Source organism: Diachasma alloeum, unplaced genomic scaffold, assembly GCF_001412515.2.
Source record: "Diachasma alloeum isolate Michigan unplaced genomic scaffold, Dall2.0 Dall_scaffold_00324, whole genome shotgun sequence".
Taxonomy (NCBI): domain Eukaryota; kingdom Metazoa; phylum Arthropoda; class Insecta; order Hymenoptera; family Braconidae; genus Diachasma; species Diachasma alloeum.
In genome coordinates, this window is record NW_021680463.1 from 1 (window position 1) to 20,475 (window position 20,475).

Genomic DNA, 20,475 nt, shown 5'->3' on the forward strand with positions numbered 1-20,475 from the left:
CCTCCGCTCACACACGTCAGAGCCGCGTTATTCCGATCGGTGCGATGGTGGGTCCCTAAATATATTAGTGATGGAGGGGGCCAATATTTTTGACCCCCAAATTTTAGTATCGCGGCCGAGGGATCAGTGCTTCCTTCAAAACCGCTCGGGGTTGGGGTACTCGTTCAGTATACGCTGTACCCTCACCGCGCACACACGTCGGAGCCGCGCTATTCCGATCGGTGAGGTGGTGGGTCCTTTACTCACAAAGGGCGGTGGGGGGATAAAATTTTTGACCCCCAAATTTCAATTTCGTGGCCGAGGGACCTGCGGTTCTCCCGAAACCGCTCGGGGTTGGGATACGCGCCCGGGTGACGCACCCGCAGCCACACTGAACCCCACCGCTCACACACGTCGGAGCCGTGCTACTCTGACAGGTGTGGTGGTGGGGCCATATCGACTTTAGATGGGGGGCGCCAAAGTAGTTCCCATACTACTGGTGGTTACAATAACTGTCTCGGTGACTTTGCTTTTTATGATGATTTTTGAAAATTTCGAATTTTTTATGAATTTCTCGCAAAATTAGCTTTTTGATGGTTCTTTCAAATGTGATGTTTTGAATGCATTCGATTGTGTATAAATGAGATATTTCTAATAATATTTCATCGGAACTTTCAGATATTGCAGATATTTTTCGATAAAATAATCCAAGAACGATGAAACATTCACTTTCAATAATTACAGTGGAAAATTCACTTTCACAGAGTATTCGCATGGAAAAAAGGTTCAAATTAATTCAATCATCATTTAACATAACTATTTCTATCTCATTTTCAATAATAAGAAAAATACAATAAGAAAAATTACAGATGAAAAATACAACAAAATTAAGATTAAAACATTAATGATCGAGAGAAAGAATAATAAGAAAAAAATACGAGGATAATAGATCAAAATTAATGTACCTTTAGACATGTTGAAGAATTCAATGAAAAAGTCAGTCGACACACAAACGTCAATAAAATGCACAACTTCCTAAACAATGTTCACTTTTTTTTCAATAAAACAATCAAAGAGCGATGGAACATCGAAAAAAAAAAATCAAAGTACGATTATTGCAATACCTTTGACTCTATCGACAATCATCAACAATAATGATTTAAACGTGATTCGTATTGACGACAAACTTGCTGAATACGAAGCCAATGGAAAAACTCATTTCAGTAACTGGGAAATCATTCAACGAAAATATAAATAGCGAAACTTCAATAAAAAATGGGACTCTCTAAATGCCACAAAACATAAGCAAACGCCTCACTGCGACGACAATATCAATCCCCAAAAGAAGGAAAGAGTGAAAAGAGTAGTAGAAATGAATAAAAGGAAGATAATGGGTTATATGCAAGGAAGGACAAAAAAATGATCAAATTTCATTAAATGAAAAATCGAACAAACTTGATTGGAAAGAAATTAATTAAATTCAAAAAAATTAAATAGGCTGTGAAGAATATGCAATTGAAAAAAACAACAAAATGTACCATTCGGAAGCATATTGCTAATTTATTAGCAAAAATAATTATACTATATTCAATACAAGTGCAATTTCCCACTTGTATATATTTTGGCATCGCCCGGCAACAACAGAACTGTGGCGCCTCCGACGTTACCAGCAGCGAGCCCGCCGACCGCTTTACCGACCGAGCCAAGACAGCGCCACCGGCGCAACCAGGAACTCATTCCTCGCCGCGACAACGACTGAGTTGTCGCTGACTGAAAACTCAGTATTACCACAAGTCTCTACACGCGCCACAGCTGTAGCCAAATATCTCTCTTGTGTCATTCAAAGTTTATTGCATTAAATGTAAGATTCTCTAATAAATAATTAGTTTGATATTAACCCTGAGTTCAAACTTATTAGGAAACGCTCAAAAGTTTCCACAAAATTGGTGACCCCGACGTGATTCTCGCGGATTGCGTCACCCATAGCCTTCGAGCGCGTGGGCCCGAGGCACGCCATGTTCAGCACACCTAGAAATCCTCGAGGCCCCTCGAAACCACGGAGTCCATTGGGCTTCGTACAGAGGCCCAACCTGAATGACTCATTGATCGACCTCGACACCAACTTCGAGAACAACAACAAACCAGACTTTTCAACACAAGTGGTCAACGTCGAGGCACCGCGCAGTTACCGTTGCAAACTACCTGCTTCCAACAAGAGCCAGCCGCAACTGTGGTTCTATCAAACTGATTCCGTCTTCCAGGCGTACCATGTCACAGATGACGTCGACAAATTTGATCTTGTGGTCAGTCATCTCAGCCCAAATATCCTGCAGGAAATTCCTGACATCCTGGAAAATCTCCCCACCACAGATAAGTACAATTTTCTCAAGCAAGAGCTTCTCAAACGCATCACTGACTCTCCAGACCGACAACTTGAAAAGGCTCTGTCGGAGTTACAGCTGGGGAACCAGAAGCCATCCCAACTACTGCGTCAAATGCAGTTGCTCGCAGGCAACAGGGCCACTGAAGATACATTACAAGTCAAATGGCTCTCGTTGCTATCCCCTGACGTCAGGAGGATCCTGAAAATCATCAAAATGCTGCCGCTGAAAGACCTTGCCGTCGCCGCTGATGATCTGATGGAAGAGTTCACAAAAGTATCCGTCATGGCTGCTTCCAGTCATGTCAGACTACCTACACAGCAACCAACCAGCTTAGTCGCCTCGGAACTTACTGAGCTCGGGCAAGCGATGACCCAGCTGATCATCCTGAATCAGAATATGGGCAAGTCCATCGAGCGACTGCACCACTCAGCACCCAGAGGAAGGTCCAGGTCTCAGCATGCCCCTGTTTCACGCACATCTTCACCAGCTCCAGGAGGCATGTGTTCATATCACGCGAGATTTGGAGATCAAGCACGTAACTGCTACGAACTAATTAATTTCGTGCCTTCAACCATCGCTCAACCAACCCCCCGGAGAAACTAAAACCGCTGTCGTCAGTTATGGCGGTAGGCGACAGCGATTTCAATAATAATACACCTGACATCAAAGAACACCGCCTATTCTTCACCGACTTTATCACCAACACCAAATTTCTTGTGGATTCTGGTTCAGTTATATCCATAATGCCACGAGAAACTCAACACCACGACGAGAAGACTGCAGAGTTCCAGTTGTACGCAGCCAACGGTACCACCATTCACACGTATGGACAGCGAGTGCTTAACCTCAACCTCGGTCTCCATCCTGCCCTCAGATGGCCATTTATCATCGCCGATGTGAAGACAGCCATCATTGGTGCTGATTTCCTCGCCTATTGTGGTCTACTCATTGACCTTCAAAGCCGTTGCCTACTCGATAAAACCACCAACCTCAGCGTAGCTGGCCACCTACTCGAGACGTCGATCTACAATGTCTGCTCCTTGATAATCACATAACTATCGACCCTAGCAAGTGTCAATTCGCTCGAGAGGTCCAGTACCTGGGATACATCATTAACAAACATGGCTACCGCCCTCCAGCCAGCAAGGTAGATGCAATCCTGACCTACCCCAAGCCGCAAACCATTGAAGACCTTCGCAGATTCCTTGGCATGGTAAATTATTATCGCCGCTGCATTCCCCATGTTGCATCCGTTCAGGCCCCTCTGAACGAGTACCTAAAATAGGCCAAGAGAAAGGACGAACGCAAAATACCATGGACCTCTGGATCTGAAGCAGCCTTGGAGAAATGTAAGCAGAGCGTGACAGAGGCTACCAGAGCGTCATTCCTGGTTCCCACAGCTCCTCTGTCCCTCTCAACAGACGCATCTGATTCAGCCATCGGTGTTGTCCTGGAACAGTTCGTCGACAACACCTGACAATCACTAAGTTTTTTCTCCAGGCGATTGAGCCTCACCGAGCGACGGTGTAGCACCTACGATCGTGAGCTACTCGCCATCTTCTCAGCTATCAAGTACTTCAAACATATAGTCGAGGGTCGCGAGTTCATGCTCAAAACAGACCACAAGCCCCTCGTCTTCGCTTTTCACTAGCGACCTGAGAAGGCATCACCCAGGCAGGTCAATCAGCTAAACTTCATTTCGCAATTCACTACGAACATCGTTCACGTGAAAGGCGAAGACAACATTGTCGCTGACGCCTTGTCCCGTGTCAACACAATTGACATGCCCAAAGGTCTCGGCGCTGACACTATCTACGAGGCTCAACAAGAGGACCAGGAACTCACACGACTCATCAATAACGCCAGTAACTCGCTCAAACTCCAACTTCTGATGGTTGAGAGCTACGAGTTTTACTGCGATATTTGAACTAGTGGACTTCGTCCCTTCATACCAGAGGCTCTTCGTCAACGCGCCTTCGAGATTGTGCACAACCTATCACACCCCTCCGGACGAGTGACAGCGCGACAACTGAAGAAGAAATTTGTCTGGCCCGGCATTAAACGCGACGCCATCGCTGGGCTCGCGAGTGCCTCCCCTGCCAACGCTCCAAGGTTCAGAGACACAAGCGACTAGATCCAATCCATATCGACGTGCCCGACAATCGTTTCGACCACGTCCACCTGGATATAATTGAGCTTCCTCGAGTGAACGGACTATGCTACTGTCTCACCATCATCGACAGGTTCACCAGATGGCCCATCGCAGTTTCACTCTCCAATATCGAGGCTGACACCATCGCCACAGCCTTCTATGGACACTGGATCACACAGTTCGGCACTCCACTGACCATCGCCACGGACCAAGGAAGTCAATTCGAGTCCAGGCTGTTCACTGCCCTTGCCCGGATGATAGGAGCCAATAAGATCCACACCTCACCTTATCACCCTCAATCCAATGGGATACTAGAGAGATGGCATCGAACTGTCAAGGCTGCATTCATGTGCAACGCCCCTACACCCTGGCCTGAACTGCTACCGACAGTCATGCTCGGCCTACGGACCTGCATTAAGGAGGACCTTAATGCCTCACCAGCCCAACTCCTGTATGGCACCGAGCTTAGAATTGCAGGCGAATTCTTCGTCACCGCAGACATGCCCGCAGAGCCAAACTTCTTCCTAGAGAAGTTCAGGGAGCACATACGCAAAGTGCGCCCGACCCCCACGGCTCACCACACAAAGAGCAGATGTTTCATCCTGGAAGATCTCTACACCTGTTCACACGTCTTTGTGCGGATCGACGATGTCAGGAAGCCCCTGGACCCATCCTACTGCGGATCCCACCGAGTTGTGAAGCGTGTGGATGACTGGAATTTCATAATCGACGTTGACGGTATTGAAAAGAATATCTCTATGGATCGCCTCAAACCAGCCTTTATCGCCAAAGTGCCTGAAACAGCAACAGAGGAACAGGATCGAAAGAGTCAACCCACTGGTAAACCAGCATCGCCAGAGAGTGTACCTGACCCAGCACCTTCTACCTCAATGGATCGGCCGCTGAGAACGTATTTCGCTAAGAAAAAAGTATCGTTCCCTTCCCCTTCGGGCAAGGACACTGGGGGGGGGGAGTAGATGTGGCGTCTCCGACGTCACCAGCAGCGAACCCGCCGACCGCTTTACCGACCGAGCCAAGACAGCACCACCGGCGCAAACAGGAACTCATTTCTCGCCGCGACAACGACTGAGTTGTCGCCGACTGAAAACTCAGTATTACCACAAGTCTCTACACGCGCCACAGCTATAGCCAAATATCTCTCTTGTGTCATTCAAAGTTTATTGCATTAAATGTGAAATTCTCTAATAAATATTAGTTTGATATTAACCCTGAGTTCAAACTTATTAGGAAACGCTCAAAAGTTTCCATAGGACTAATATGACTGGCTCCATCTGTGTGCACAAAAAGGCAACATGTCAGATATGGAAAAGCCTATAAGTGAGTTAACAGTCGGTCAATTTCTTGCCATGTTAGATCCCAAGATAAAAGAGGCTGTTACAATATCAGTAAAAGAGGCAATTGACCCACTGAAGATACAGGTACAGGACAATTCTGAGAATATTCAGGCCCTAAAAGAAGAAAATCTCAAACTCCGAAATCTGTAGATGTCCAAGCGAAAATGATTGAGGATCAAAGACGACAGAACAATATCATCATCCATGATCTAGCAACCCCCCAGGATTCTTCTGGCTTACTTGACACTTTGCTCAAATTTTTAGAAGAAAAATAGAAAATTTCACTCCAATACCAGGAAATCAACTACGTGAAGAAACTCGGGGCTGGTCGAGGGTACAAGCCTGCTCCCATTGCTCTATCGCTAACTCCTTTTAACACCAAAACGAGAATCCTCAACAATTCATCCAATATCAAGGGTATTAAGATCTCGATTTCAAGAGATAATGATCAATCTACTCTAGCAGCACGTAGAGAGCATTTCTCCATTGTCCAGAGCCTGAAGAAACTGGGCTTTGATGCCAAACTCAAGGATGCTGATATTTTAGTGAACAATAAGAAAATTTCTGAAGAAGAGACTTTACAAATGAGGAAAAGACCGAGGGATTGTGAAATCAGCCCACAACAGGTAATCAGGATAACACTCTCAATCGCTATCAAGAGAAGTCACCAACGTGACTTCAATCAATCGAGCGGACCAACAGAAACCACGAATCCGCTCATCATCATCGACGATACAGTTTTAGAGACCGAATCATCAGAGGCTGTGAACACAACAGCCACAGTAAAAAATAAAGAACGAATCGAGACCCCAGAATCAAGTCAAGAAGAGGATAGTGATCCCTACGCTATGGATCCCCATATAAATGTACAGTTTACTCAGAGTCAATTCATCACCAGAGTCCAGAATTTTGTCGAATCACCGGAATTCGAAAAGGCGACATTATCACAGTTGAAGATAAAATTACAAACAATCGCCGAACAGTACAATCACCTCACAAACTATCATCAATAACTGTTATTGCTGAATGATGAGAAGATGCAAGAGGATGATTATTTCAAAAATGATCTGTATGATGGGATGCTGGAACAATACAACACGACCAAAGCAACTTTCTCAGAAGCATTGGACACACTGGGTAAAAACAACCAGGTCACCGTAACCTGAGTACCAGGCCACCATGGGATTCTGGGTAATGAAGAGGCAGATAAGCTGGCCAAGGAGGGTACAGAAAGGGTGCCCTCACACGGCCTGCTTGGCATGCCCTTCGCAGTGGGAAAAACTCTTATTAAAGAACATTTCCAGGGAGATCATGTCAGACGTTGGGAGAAAGTTGCGACCTGCAGACAAGCGAAACTGCTTATGAGGGGGCAACTAAGAGTTAGAACCAGAAAGCTTCTGGAGCTGCACAGAGGGGATCTGAGGATCGCAGTAGGGCTCCTCACGGGTCATACAGCTCTCAGAGCTCATCTGTTCAAGATGAAACTTGCAGAACAAGAAGACTGCAGACTGTGCGGAGGCGATAAGGAGGGCGTCATCCACATTTTATGTGAATGCCCCCTATTAGCACTCCGTCGCTATAAAATGGGGCCAGGCTTTCCTGGAACCAGAGGACTTACAACAAGCGGCTGTCACCAGCCTTATTAGCCTAGTGAGAAACACAGGGCTGGGGCTGTGTGACTGACCGAAAATAAGGCGGATGTTACAAAAGATCGTATGATTTAGGTGACTCTGGGCGCTTTAAGTGACCAGCCGCGCATATTCTATTCTATTCTATTCGAACTCTCTCAGAACGGATAGAAGAACTAAAAATCATCGAAGCAAAAGCACAGGCAGAAGCATCTAAACGAGAATCAACAGCGCACAATTCACAAGATATGGCTTTTTGGGATAGACTGCCGGAGATCCCCATCAAACCCTTTGACGGGAAGAGGCAGGATTATCCTGAATGGGCAAGCACCTTCCCTTCAATTATCAGGAAGAAAGAGAAGCTCGATAATGTCAGGAAGATGCAGCACTTGAAGGGTGCACTCAGAGGAGAACCAGCTAAACTCATCTCAAATATCGACATCGATGACAACGCTTTTGATATAGCATGGAGCATCCTCAAAAGCAGGTATGATATCAAGAGATTGTTAATCACAGCTCAACTCAACAAACTCCGAGATCCGCCTCCAGTCAAGGAGAGGAAGGCAGCTGAGTTACACAAATTGATCAGTGACACAACTCAAGCCACGGAAGCACTGAAATCACTCGGAATTCCTAACGATCAATGGGGTCCCTTGATTATTCACAACGTGGTCCGAAGACTTGATAAGCAGACACGTGAACACTGGAAAAACTAAATCGGATATCTCACTGAGTATCCAGAGTACAAATTCCTCGCTGAATGGATCAAATCACGTGCAGATGCTCTCGAGGCGATGGAAATCGAGACATTCAAACAGGTCAAGCCACCCCCAACGCAGAAAGGATCAACCGATAAGACAACTCACCAACTCATCAAAAGCAATCAACACGCTGCTAAGGTGATGGATGCCAGCAGCTCCACTAAAGAATGTAATCAGTGGAAATGCATGCGAATCCCCTGTGAGAGTGAGAGAGGAAATAAACCCACCAGTATATGTATAATGTATGGTGGGAAAATAAAAATTCACTAAAGCTAAACTCGCCGCAGCGGAAAATCGGTAGCGTGAAATCCGAAAAACCTCAGAGCAAAAATGTTCTTCAAGAGAGTCTGGAGACGCCAACGATACCTAAATTATCAATTTTGCATCGTTGAGAGCCACTCCAGGTTGATTAACAACCGGAGGGGATTCTCAACGAGAGGTTACTCGCGTGAAGCGAGAGCCGTAGCTTGTAGGCACGGATAGATGTTAGCGGGGTGCCGTAAGGGGGAACGCATTCATGGAAAATGCTTGAGCCACTCAACGGAGATCTTCCAATGCAAAAAAAAAACAAACGAAAAATACTATTTTACCCTATAGCAATTACTCTCACCACAGAATAATGATTCCGGGGACGTTGACATCTCAAATCCAAACAAAATTCTACGTCCATGATTACGGAGTAATGGGGAGAAATTCTCCACGTGAGAGCCAAAGCCCACACGCGAGACATCACCGAGAGGTGGGAAAACCGACGCCATTACTTAATGGCGCGGAAAACAATAAAAATCTCCGTAAAAACTCACCTTTGGGGTTCTCCTCCTCTTTCTGGATCCCTTGCTGACCATGGTAATCCAAAAATTAATGCAAGGGCACAGAAATAATCACTCAGACAGAACTAATCTGTGAAGCACAAGTTACCCGTAAAAAGGTTTTCACACGCGACTGATTTTATTGGTGGTCAACGCGGAACTGAGTGTACTGGGTCAGTGTTGCGAGCACAGGCCCGAGCGCGAATTCCAACCAATCGGAGCGAGCTCTGATTGGTGGAGATTTTTGTCCATCAAAGGCGTGAAACCTGAGGGATCCGCCGAATAAATTCGGAGAAAGCAAAGGCGTAATGCTCAGTTCTCCTACTACAACTCCATTAATAAATTTAAAAACTCTTTCATCACTGTAATACTCAACAAATTATTAAATTCAATAACTCTATGATTCTCTGAGAGTGGATGGATGCTCTCTCGACTTTCTGTGATTTTAGACGCGTTTCGCGGATCTATTCTCCGGGATTTATGGGGTTAAAAGACTACTTCTTATAATTTGTTTCTAAATTCTCTAACGAACGAAATGCAATCCGACAATTCGCTGGAGGCAAGGATTGCGCGTGCTCCACACGACCTTCCGCTAAAAACGAAAACTTAACCATTTAATCCTAATTGATTTCCCGCAAGAGTTATAAAAGGGTTGACCCCTCGAAAAGACCGGATGACTCTAAATATGGCCCTTCTTCGCGATCATTTCGCAGGCCCTCAAAAATCAACCATCGATCCTCAATATCTTTTAAATGTCCACCGAAGTGGGGAAACCCTAGCCTTAAAATCTCCATTCGAAGGGAAAAAGCTCCAACTCGAATCCTCCACCAGGGTGGGGAAATCCTAACTGCTCAAAACCTCCACCGGAGTGGGAAAATTCTATTAGCTCACGACCTTCCCCGAAGTGGGATAAACAAAAATCTCTCTGTCTCCCTAATCCTTACTGACGGATAGATTTTACTGTAGCGAACGTTGTTGTTGTCAGGCCTTGGTGATGTTTCTAACGAACATCCCCACATGTTCGTTACACCCCCCTCCTTTGACTGTCATTATCCGGGTATGCCTTGATATTGCTGACCTGTGGCTGGAGATCTGGTTTGGTCATCCTTCCCTCCTGGGTAGCGTGTGACGAATCGTGACGGTGCCGTTTATAAGGCTCGAACCCACGCCCTGAGGGAGTGGTCGGAAGAAAACTCTCAAATACGTACCCGGGTAGAAATTCAACCGGGAATTCAGCCGTAACTCGGGTGAGCGCGAGCTCAGCCTCGGCTTGCCGCTTGACCCGAGTTCACGCCGCGACACGCCCCTCCATACCGGCTCACAGTCGAACGCTCATCAGACGGCATAACCCGGCACTTGAGTTTGAGCTGTGGCTGAACGCTTAGAACTCAGCTCCGATTGAATCGTGTCGTTTCCAGTGGAGGGTGGAATAGAATGATATTTATGCATTTTTAGAATATCGATTTAAAATTTGAATACTTTGGAAAATCCTTGTCTTCTTACTATAAAAAAAATGGAATTCCACTGAACTTTCTATAAAATTTGAAATTTACTGGTTTTTCCCTCTATCATCGAATACAAAACCTGGCACTTTCTCTAAGAATTCCTATTGAATTTCTATTGGAGCTCTATGAGAATTCTATTTAAGTTTGATTGCAGTTCTATTGAAAAATTCTATTTTTTTTGCCTCAATTCCATTGAAAATTATGCAGAATTTCCCCTGCATTTTTAATAGATATTTGTTTGTAGAAAAAAATCCATTGATTTTTCTAGATAATTTATTCTGTTAGGATTTCTTCCACAGAAACTACTGGGCATGAATTTTCCAAGTTTTGTTCCTGCATTTGATTAAAAGAAAAGAAGAACCGAGCGGAAAAAACTTAGAAATCGTACGCCTAAGAAAATGTATAGGAACATAGAAACCTATTTACTTTCTTGCACCAAATTTTACCTTAACAAAAAGACTATGAATTTGTATAATCTCCTATAGAATCGGCGCAAGAAACGAATAGAATTCTAATAGAACTTCCAGAGAATTCTCATAGAATTCCAATAGAAATTTAATAGAAAGCGCTAGGTTTTTCTGTTGAATTTTTTCATGCGTGTTATTTTGGCATACCTGTCATCAACATTACCCTAATAAATCGTAGAATATTCTTAGAACTCGTAGGCCTATCGAAAAATGAAGAATATCCTCTCCTGTAGCGTTGATATTTAATAATAAAGGTTAAATTAAAAATAAAGTTTTGACTACGTTTCAGTGAATTGTTCTACCTTGTATTTTCAGATTAATCCCATTCGATTAGTTAATATCACGTTATTTCTGATGAGTTTGTGATTGTTCATCTGAAAAAGCATGCCATCTTCACATTTATTGGATTGTTTTTTCACTCAAATCACGATGCCATCGGACCTGTCGAATCATGATTGAGGTTAAGTATACTGGGATTGAGTAATTGGAGATGAACCTGAGGTTGAGCAGTGGCCATTCAACTAAACCCCAGCGAAGCGTTTCGCGTAATAGTCTAACGTTGGGCTGTGAGCGCGTGACGCGGCTCAACCTCGGGTACATGTGACGCGCGTGGAGTTTATCCCAAGCTGGGGCGGAGTGGCGTATTTCTAGCTGGGATACGGGTTCCGCGCCGAGCTCGAGCGGCGTGATTTCTACCCGGGTATGAGGACTCAGAACAAGTATATTTTTTATAAGGTATTGAGTCTTAGCCACACTCCTAACATGATGAGTGGGATAGTGGACTCAAAGTAAAAAAAAAATGTATCTCTACGTATATTGTGAGCAACACTCTACTCTCCCTCGCATTCCGCCGTACCTGACCATAGAAAAATAAAAAAGTACGATCATAGAAAAATAAAGAAGTACGAAAATTATCGTGAGTATTATCATATGAACAAAAGAGAAGAAGAAAAAAAAACATGGCTTTTCTCGCCGATAAAAAAAAGGAAAGTACAAAATGATACTAATAATAAACAGAAACTTTTCGGCTTTCAGCTGTCAGAGAGATCAATCACGAAAGAAAAAACGCTACGTCCACTTCTTTGGTTCTCGTTCGAGAAACTAAATAACAAAAATGGGGTCGGCCGTTAGTAGCCTTATCGTGAAAAACAAACAACAAAAAAATGAATATAAGATCTAGTGGACCCGGTCTGTGACTCGAGTAGTGGAGTACCACCGCTTAAGAGCGGGGAGGATAGCTGGTGCTTCAGGCTTTCGCAGCAGGCTCTCCTGAGGGTAGAGGCGGTTGCTGGGGAGGTGGCGGGCTGGCTGGTTGGCATTAACATGGGCTTAGCCGACCAATATTAATTTTTCAATTAATGCACTTATTGAATCGATTGCTAATCGTTTGCCGATAATTGAAGTGCATTTAATAACGTTTGATAATAATTTATTGAATTATAAAAAATTAATCAAATTTCGCCCATGTGTTTAGTCGACAAACATAAAAAATGAATATTTTTTCAAGTTTTTTTTTTGAATCGAAGGAAAATCGTTCGTAGTTTTCATATCAATAACTATCAATGATTGATAATGGGATATTTTATCAGTATCAATCATTTACGGTTCAACATTTGCTAGTGGCCGCAAAGAAAGCGCTCCTAATTAACATTAAGGAATGAAACCAATGCTGTTCGATGGAGAATTAAATTCCCCATCCTTCAACCCCCGTTTCATTCCTTAATCTCTGTACTGAAAAAATAAAAACTGCAACGAAAGTCACGGCGCTATGAAAAACTCAATGGTTTCTCGGCGCAGAGTGCTTCTCCATTAATTCGCCCGCTAATTAAAAAATCGTGTCTTCTCTCCTAATTAATATTAAGGAATGAAACCAATGCTGTTCGATGGAAGTTTAGATTTCCCATCGTTCAACCCCCGTTTCATTCCTTAATCTCTGTAATGAAAAAATGAAAACTGCGACAAAAGTGGCGGCGCTATGAAAAACCTAATGGTTTCTCAGCGCAGTGACTCACGACAACTCGCCGGCTAATTAAAAAATCGTATCTCTGCTCCTAATTAACATTAAGGAATGAAACCAATGCTGTTCGATGGAGAATTAAATTTCCCATCCTTCAACCCCCCTTTCATTCCTTAATCTCTGTAAAAAAAAAATAAAAACTGCGACGAAATTCACGGCGCTATGAAAAACTCAATGGTTTCTCGGCGCAGAGTGCTTCTCCATTAATTCGCCCGCTAATTAAAAAATCGTGTCTTCTCTCCTAATTAATATTAAGGAATGAAACCAATGCTGTTCGATGGAAGTTTAGATTTCCCATCGTTCAACCCCCGTTTCATTCCTTAATCTCTGTAATGAAAAAATGAAAACTGCGACAAAAGTGGCGGCGCTATGAAAAACCTAATGGTTTCTCAGCGCAGTGACTCACGACAACTCGCCGGCTAATTAAAAAATCGTATCTCTGCTCCTAATTAACATTAAGGAATGAAACTAATGCTGTTCGATGGAGAATTAAATTCCCCATCCTTCAACCCCCGTTTCATTCCTTATTCTCTGTAATGAAAAAATAAAAACTGCGACGAAAGTCGCGGCGCTATGGAAAACTCAATGGTTTCTCGGCGCAGAGTTTCATTTGGAACGTATTTCTCCAGGCCAGTCATTTCCAGGTGCTCCGAAATTAGTTCCAAGCGTGAGAATTATGGTGATCTATAAGAATATTCTTCTGCATATGACTTCGAAGAAACTCCAATAATAATTATCAACATTTGGAATTATTCCAATTTTCTTTACCTGAGAAAATCACCAATTTGTAAAATCCGGAAGATATCGGAGAACATTTTGTCAAGGTCATATGTAGCATAATAATCAGATTGTTCAATATCACTGTAATTTTTTAGAATAGACTTGGACTCTCTGAAAATGACTGTCCTGGAAAAATTCGTTCTGAAAAAATATTATCTTCTGACGTGAATATCAATCCTTGGCAGGAATAATTTTTTCTCTCAGTGAGGAGTTTAAGAGTTTGTTTGAGACTGTCCACAACGCGTCATAATGAATGAATTCCTTATTTGTAAGAATAGTCACCACTCTCGATTAAAGAAATTTTATTCCCGGATAATTTCAATAGTTCGTAACCTACTATTAATTCAGTACTATCCCACGTATTTTGACACTGCGAAATTTTATCGAAGGAAGGATTGAAAAACCGGACCAATTAAGTGAACTAATTCCACCAGAATTGTTACCGTTCCGTCGCTGCTTTAAGACTGGCTAATTTGGATTTTTCTGACATTTTTATATGAATTTTGGGGTCACTTGTCACATGGGCTCCAACGAGTCCATTTTTAATTGGTGGAAAATGTCGTATGACTTTTCCCACTCTTTTGATTATTATTGGGGAAGTAGTTCATTTGGGTTTTGGGGTTTTGATTCATCGGTTTTCAATCATTCCTCCGCGTGCGAATCTTGAAATTATATAATGGAGGCATGCTGAGTGGGGCATTTCATCACTTTTGGACTCGATTCCAATGTCTTTGAAATTTTTAATCGAGTTCAAATGATGAAATGTCCTCCAAATAAAATTAAAATTAATTACATTCATTTCAAAATTATTTTACCTTATTTTATATTTGCATACAAATTTTGGACATTACAATGTGTTAGTGAGAAATGGTCATATTGTAGGATTTGCGATGGTCGGGAGTAACAAATCACTACTAAACGAATAAACAATTTAATAATATATTTATTCGCCGAAGCGTCAGTCTCAACAAGTACAATGAATATTGATTTGATGCTCAGTTGCGCTCGATACAACGGATGCCGATCAACTGTCCACGGCTCCTGTGCGATAGGACGCCGTGATAGAATAATTCGGTAGAGGCGCGAAATGTCATCCTCTATTATTGTGTTGGTGTATCCGTGAGAGGAAAGCAACGAAGTACTAAATGCCTGAGGATGACGTCAGACTGTCTCCTCAGTTAGGATGTAGCGAGGTGCTACAATATGACTATTTCCTCACTCCTTTCGCGTCAGGACCGTTGTGAGTATTGCAAAGTTATTGAGACCCTCTGCATATTCTCGGGTAATACGTAGTAGAAGTTTCGAGAGATAGACAACAAGTAATGAGAGATGAAAAAAGATAAAAATGTGTGATAAAGAGTCAGTGCCTGAACAAAGAAAAAAGAATGAAAGTTTATCGAAAAGTTTATGTAGAAGTTCTGGTAAATACGTGAAATGAAGAAAGATACCTTCAAATTGTGGAATTAATCCAGATGATTTTCAAGAAAAAAAAAATGATGAAAAACTAGAGCAAAAATGTTCTTCAAATATTGAGAATTATCCAGTGCAACCATTCGTAGAATATCGAGGTCCTAGGTCCTGTTCATGATTTAGAGATTGACAGCAATGAGATGTCTTATTTCAAATTGCTCCTATTCCTCCTTAAATTTGCTTCATCCTCTCTACCAATCAATTCCTTTTACAAATTTTTATATTTGGAACTCACGTATTCAAACGTGTGCTTTGTGCTACGACACTGTTCGCGCGCATGCTACTCATCCCCTTCCACGTCGAACGTTCGGGCCCCATAGGTAGTGGGGCTAGGATGGCAAGTCAGAGGGTTAATAGCTAAATTAAAGATGCGAGCCTGTCCCGCATCACTTCACTTGGTGATCGATCATACTAACGATCGCATCGTCTTTATCTCTGAGGTTGAATGAAGAGTTCTAGAGTATTCCAATAAACCAGTGTTAATCAATTATCAGACTACCTGGCCCCATCAAGTCAGACTACCTGCTCCGTTTCAAGTCCAATACAATCACAGTGTTTATTAAGCGTTATGGAATATTTTACATAATGAAAAGAAGAGTATTTACACTATCATTCCTCGTCTTGTATTCTGTATGTATTCTGTTTACGAACTTTAGTGCTCGACTGTATTTCCACAAGATGACCCTTGTGATTTTGAACCTTGTGACGTTTGGACACTTATAAAACTTATATCGATCGTTGATATCCGAGAAAACTTCAGGGAAAATCGCATGGCACGTGATCCCAAATACTGTAATCTGCAATTATAAATTACATTCTATTTCGGTTCATTAGCTTGGAGGTGGAGGCCAGATCAACCAATCCAAACTCACCAACAATTTGCAGAAGAGAGTAAGCACAGAATGATCATAAAATGGTTTGGTGATCAGCCAGCAGCTCAGTCTCCTTTTTCAATACACTCCCTTGTATCATTGGGGGCCTCGACAGGAAAAAGAGCTGGAGACTGGTACGGTCCAGCCTCGGTAGCTCACCTTCTAAGTCAAGCTTTCAAAGTAGCTGCCACTAGACATGAGGAACTGGAGAATTTGAGTGTCTACGTCGCCCAAGACTGTGCTGGTAATATGAACAAGCTCTTTCAAAAAGCAATAATAATCAGAAAATTGTTTGAAACATCATAATTTTCAGGCCATATCTGCTCGCACTATACGCGCAGGATATTTGCGGCGTTTACCCATGTGACACATAGACCATGACCGCAGCAGCTTACCTTATGAATTTACCGACTGTCACACGCCGACACTTTCCGAATTTTCCAAGGGTCACACGCACACATTTTATAAAGTATCCGAGCGTCATATGTAGAGATTTTATAAATGTTACGAGTGTCATACGCAGAGATTTTATGAAGTTTCCAAGTGTCGTACACAGAAATTCCCCTGTAAAACAATACGATAATTTTTATACTAATTCCATTCTTCCTCTTCCATGAACACTATATATTTTATACTCATTCGGAAGTCCATTAAATATGCTTCAAATTGACATAGTTGAATCCTTTGATTCTGATAATTTTCAATTATGTTATGGTACTTTTGAGCAAAAATGGTTTTTTCACTAGAAAAAAAAAGAAAATTTAACTTTGGCTGGATTTTTCTAAAACATCATGTGTTTTCTATCTTGCAAATCTATCTGTCCAATCAATGGAAAAATCAATACATTATCCCGAAGGGTTTAGTAAAGTTGTCAATAAAGTGAAGTCAATGGATCGATGAGGTCAAAAATTCAAGTCAAGAAATTGAAATCAAAGAACTGATTCAACTATCATTATCGGTCTCATCCAGCGAAAGCAACGCGCGCGAAGCGCGCATTTGCTCTACTTCTATAGATTTTCCGAGTATGACACACAGAGTTATTATAAATTTTCGGAGTATTTCACGCAGAAATTTAATCAAATTTTGGAGTTTTAAATATGGTAATTGAACGTAGGACACGCAGGCATTCTTGAAACATCGACGTGTCATACACACATTTTGAGTGTCGGTGTGTCATTCGTAGATATATTTCGAATAGGGTGATTCCACAATGGACGCATCGCGAAACTTACGCAATGTGTGAAACAATCGTTCAAATATTTTTTGGTTTATTTTTGTCTTGCGTTGCATTAATTGTAGCAGCGCCCTTATCGGCGTATCACACGCATAGATGTCGAATGTCGACGTAACACACGCAGGGAAATTTCATTACGATTATTTAAACACTTTCGATATTCCAACGACTCTTCATGTTGTGTTGTTTTAGTTGTATTATTGTTTTATTTTGGTATTATTTGACACGGAGTGGTTTATGCGAGTGTGCAAACTGCAGGAAGCAAACGCTCGAGTATTGTAGGCTGTGAAAAATAAAACCTACCTATAGACTGATAGCATTAATTATTGATTCTATCCTTTCATGTACGTCAATATTGATATGCTGAAGGTTTTCTAATTTTATATATTTATAATCATAAAAATGAAAATACCGATTCGACTAGGTTGTTAACCAGTCGCTTTGCTCGGTTTCATGGCGTGTAGATAGAAATGGGTGTGATCCATCATGCATTAAACCAACTATTTTCCGCCCACTTGACTTTTTCTCGACATTAATTAATTAATGCCGATTAATTTTTTCCTGTTTAGGAAATTTTTTTGAAAACTTTCTGTAATTTTTATGTAAATAACTCAACAGGTGCAGAGACTATTTTTGTTGAAATCCAGTCAGAATTGTATGATATCGAAATGTCTGTGTGAGTGTGTGTGTGTGCATGTGCGCGTGCGCGCGTGTATGTATGTGCGCGTGTGTTTGCGCGTGTGTTTTTTTATTTTTTTTTCTCGAGGATTTAGAAAAAAATCCGTTCGCACGATAATGGACTTTCGTCCACTCTGTGTCGAACCTGCCCCGACTACAAACCTCACCTCGAAATTCTTCAGACCTTTGGTTCCCCCGCGGCACCACCGTTAAGTATTACTTCGCGAGGGAGTTTTTAGCTTTATGCTCTTCCACTTTGTTTCCAGCCAATGTACGTCGCCCTGTCTCACTAAGGTGTTGGGTGTGAGCAGGGAGTTTCAATAGATTCACTGTCTATTTTCCAGCTTTATGCCTGCGTTCCTCACGTCTGAGCTCCTTCAAGGCTTCTGTTGCGAAGCTGCTCGATGCGTCCCAGGCTGCCTTCGATGAGAGGATAGCTTCCAACAAAGTCTCAGGCGGGAGCGTTCTTCCAATTGCGGACTTTTAGGTATCACGCATTCTGCTGAATCGGGATCAAGTGAAAAGCACATGTTTAGCGTCTTCGTTCACTCCTGTGCAGGCAGGACACTTCGGGAAATCCTGATGTTTATATTTATGAAGATACTCCTGGAAGCACCCATGTCCTGAAAGCATCGGCGTCGGGTAATAGTTTACTTCTCCGTGGTTCCGTTTCAACCAGACGTCCACCAGCCGAATAAACGATGGGTCCATCTTCCCTTTGTCGATGCATCTCATAGCAGCTGCCATTGGCGTATGCAGTTGCCTCTCTCCTCTATCTTCAGATCTTCTGGGCTCAATGCGAGTTGTTCTTTCCGCCGGTAAAGACACCTTCGCTCTTTAGATAGAACTTCAATGGGCAGCATCCCAGCGATAACACAAACTGCATCCTCGGACACTGTGTGGTACGCGCTAGCGACCCGCAGGACGCTCAGTCTATGGACTCAAGCTACTTTCCGGCATGATTCTTGCAGCTTTAGTGCATCCCCCAGATGGCAATAGCCTAAGTGATCATCAACGTGGTCACTGATAATCGTAGCGCTCTCCTTTTCTGTTTTGGATCTCCCATATTCGGCATGAGTCGGAATAGGATGGTCCTAACTCCCGACGCCTTAGCACTTACGTGGGCAGCTTGCTGCTTGAAGCTAAGTCGGGTGTCGATCATCACTCCCAGATACTGGATAAACGGTTGAGATGTGAGTTCATAGTTATCGACTCGCAACGTGATCGTCTCCATTTTTTTCCTACTCGTAATGAGTACCGCTTCATTTGTATACTCCGCCAGCTAACTAAGTCCATCCACCGACGTATCCTGCCAAAAGTCGTTTCGAATATGGAGTTGATTTCCTCCAAGTGCTTCACGACAATCACCACGGCCAGGTCATCCGTAAATGCCACAAGTCTCGCCTCAGTTGGCAATGTTACCTACCGCAGTCCATCATATATGATGTTCCATAAAAGAGGACCCAGCACTGAGCCCTGAGGCACCCCTCCAGTGACTTAATACTGTTTGGGGCCCCTTTCTGTGTCGTACTTGAGAATTCTTTCGGTGAAGTAGCTAGCTGCCATTCTTTGCAGGTATCCCGGTACGTTCATCTTTTCGATAGCCACCATGATACAGTCCCATTTGGCTGAATCGAAGGCGTTCTTGATGTCCAGCGTTGCCACTAAACAGTACTTCTTCGTTCGTTCTCTCCACCTGGTCATCGAGATCGCCTCCTTGGCGCTGCTGACGACGAGGTCAATAGCATCGAGTGTTGACCGACCTTTCCGGAAACTGTATTGGTTGTCGGCTAGCAGCGGTCTAATTACTCCCTCTATCCTCCTGTGGATGATACGCTCACGCATCTTCCCAGCTGTATCCAGCATGCAGAGTGGACGATAGGATGATAGTTCGTCCGGTGGCTTCCTCCCTTTGGAGAGGAGAACTAATCTCTTTTGCTTCCACTTTAAGGGAAAGCTACCCTCTTCCAGGCATGCATTATATACTTCCAGGAACAGCCCTGGAGCTGCAATGATCGCTGTTTTCAGCGTGATGTTAGGGATTCCAGCAAGGCCAGGAGCCTTGGTGTTCCCCACTCTACCGCACGCTTCCCTCAGTTCTTTCCCCATAATTAGTGGGATTGCTGCTGTCTCGCATCGCTCTGTGGGGTGGCAAATTTCCAGTTATTGGGGGAATAGCATCGCTTCGATCTTCTCCAGCAGTTCCGGGCATGTCGGCTTTGTCATGCATAGGTTGGCTTTTCAGCCGCGTCATGATAAATTTGTACGGCTTGCCCTACGGATCACCCTCGACTTCGTCGAGGAGTCCATCCCAGCTTTGCTTCTTGCTGCTCCTGATGGCTTTGTTGAGTTCTCAACGTGCACTCTTATACTTCGCCTCTAGT

At 43.1% G+C, this 20,475-nt stretch overlaps 1 protein-coding gene across 1 annotated transcript in view; it reads left to right on the forward strand.

Annotated features, from left to right (window-relative positions):
* Positions 1–7,746: 7,746 nt before the first annotated feature.
* LOC107040159 (cysteine protease ATG4D) overlaps positions 7,747–20,475 on the forward strand; it is a 194,339-nt gene continuing 181,610 nt past the window's right edge. Inside the window, exons 1-3 of the mRNA XM_015260106.1 lie at positions 7,747–8,194; positions 8,279–8,428; positions 16,142–16,423. Of these exons, the coding sequence (XP_015115592.1) occupies positions 7,747–8,194; positions 8,279–8,428; positions 16,142–16,423 (880 nt within the window). The remainder of the gene's footprint in view (positions 8,195–8,278; positions 8,429–16,141; positions 16,424–20,475) is intronic.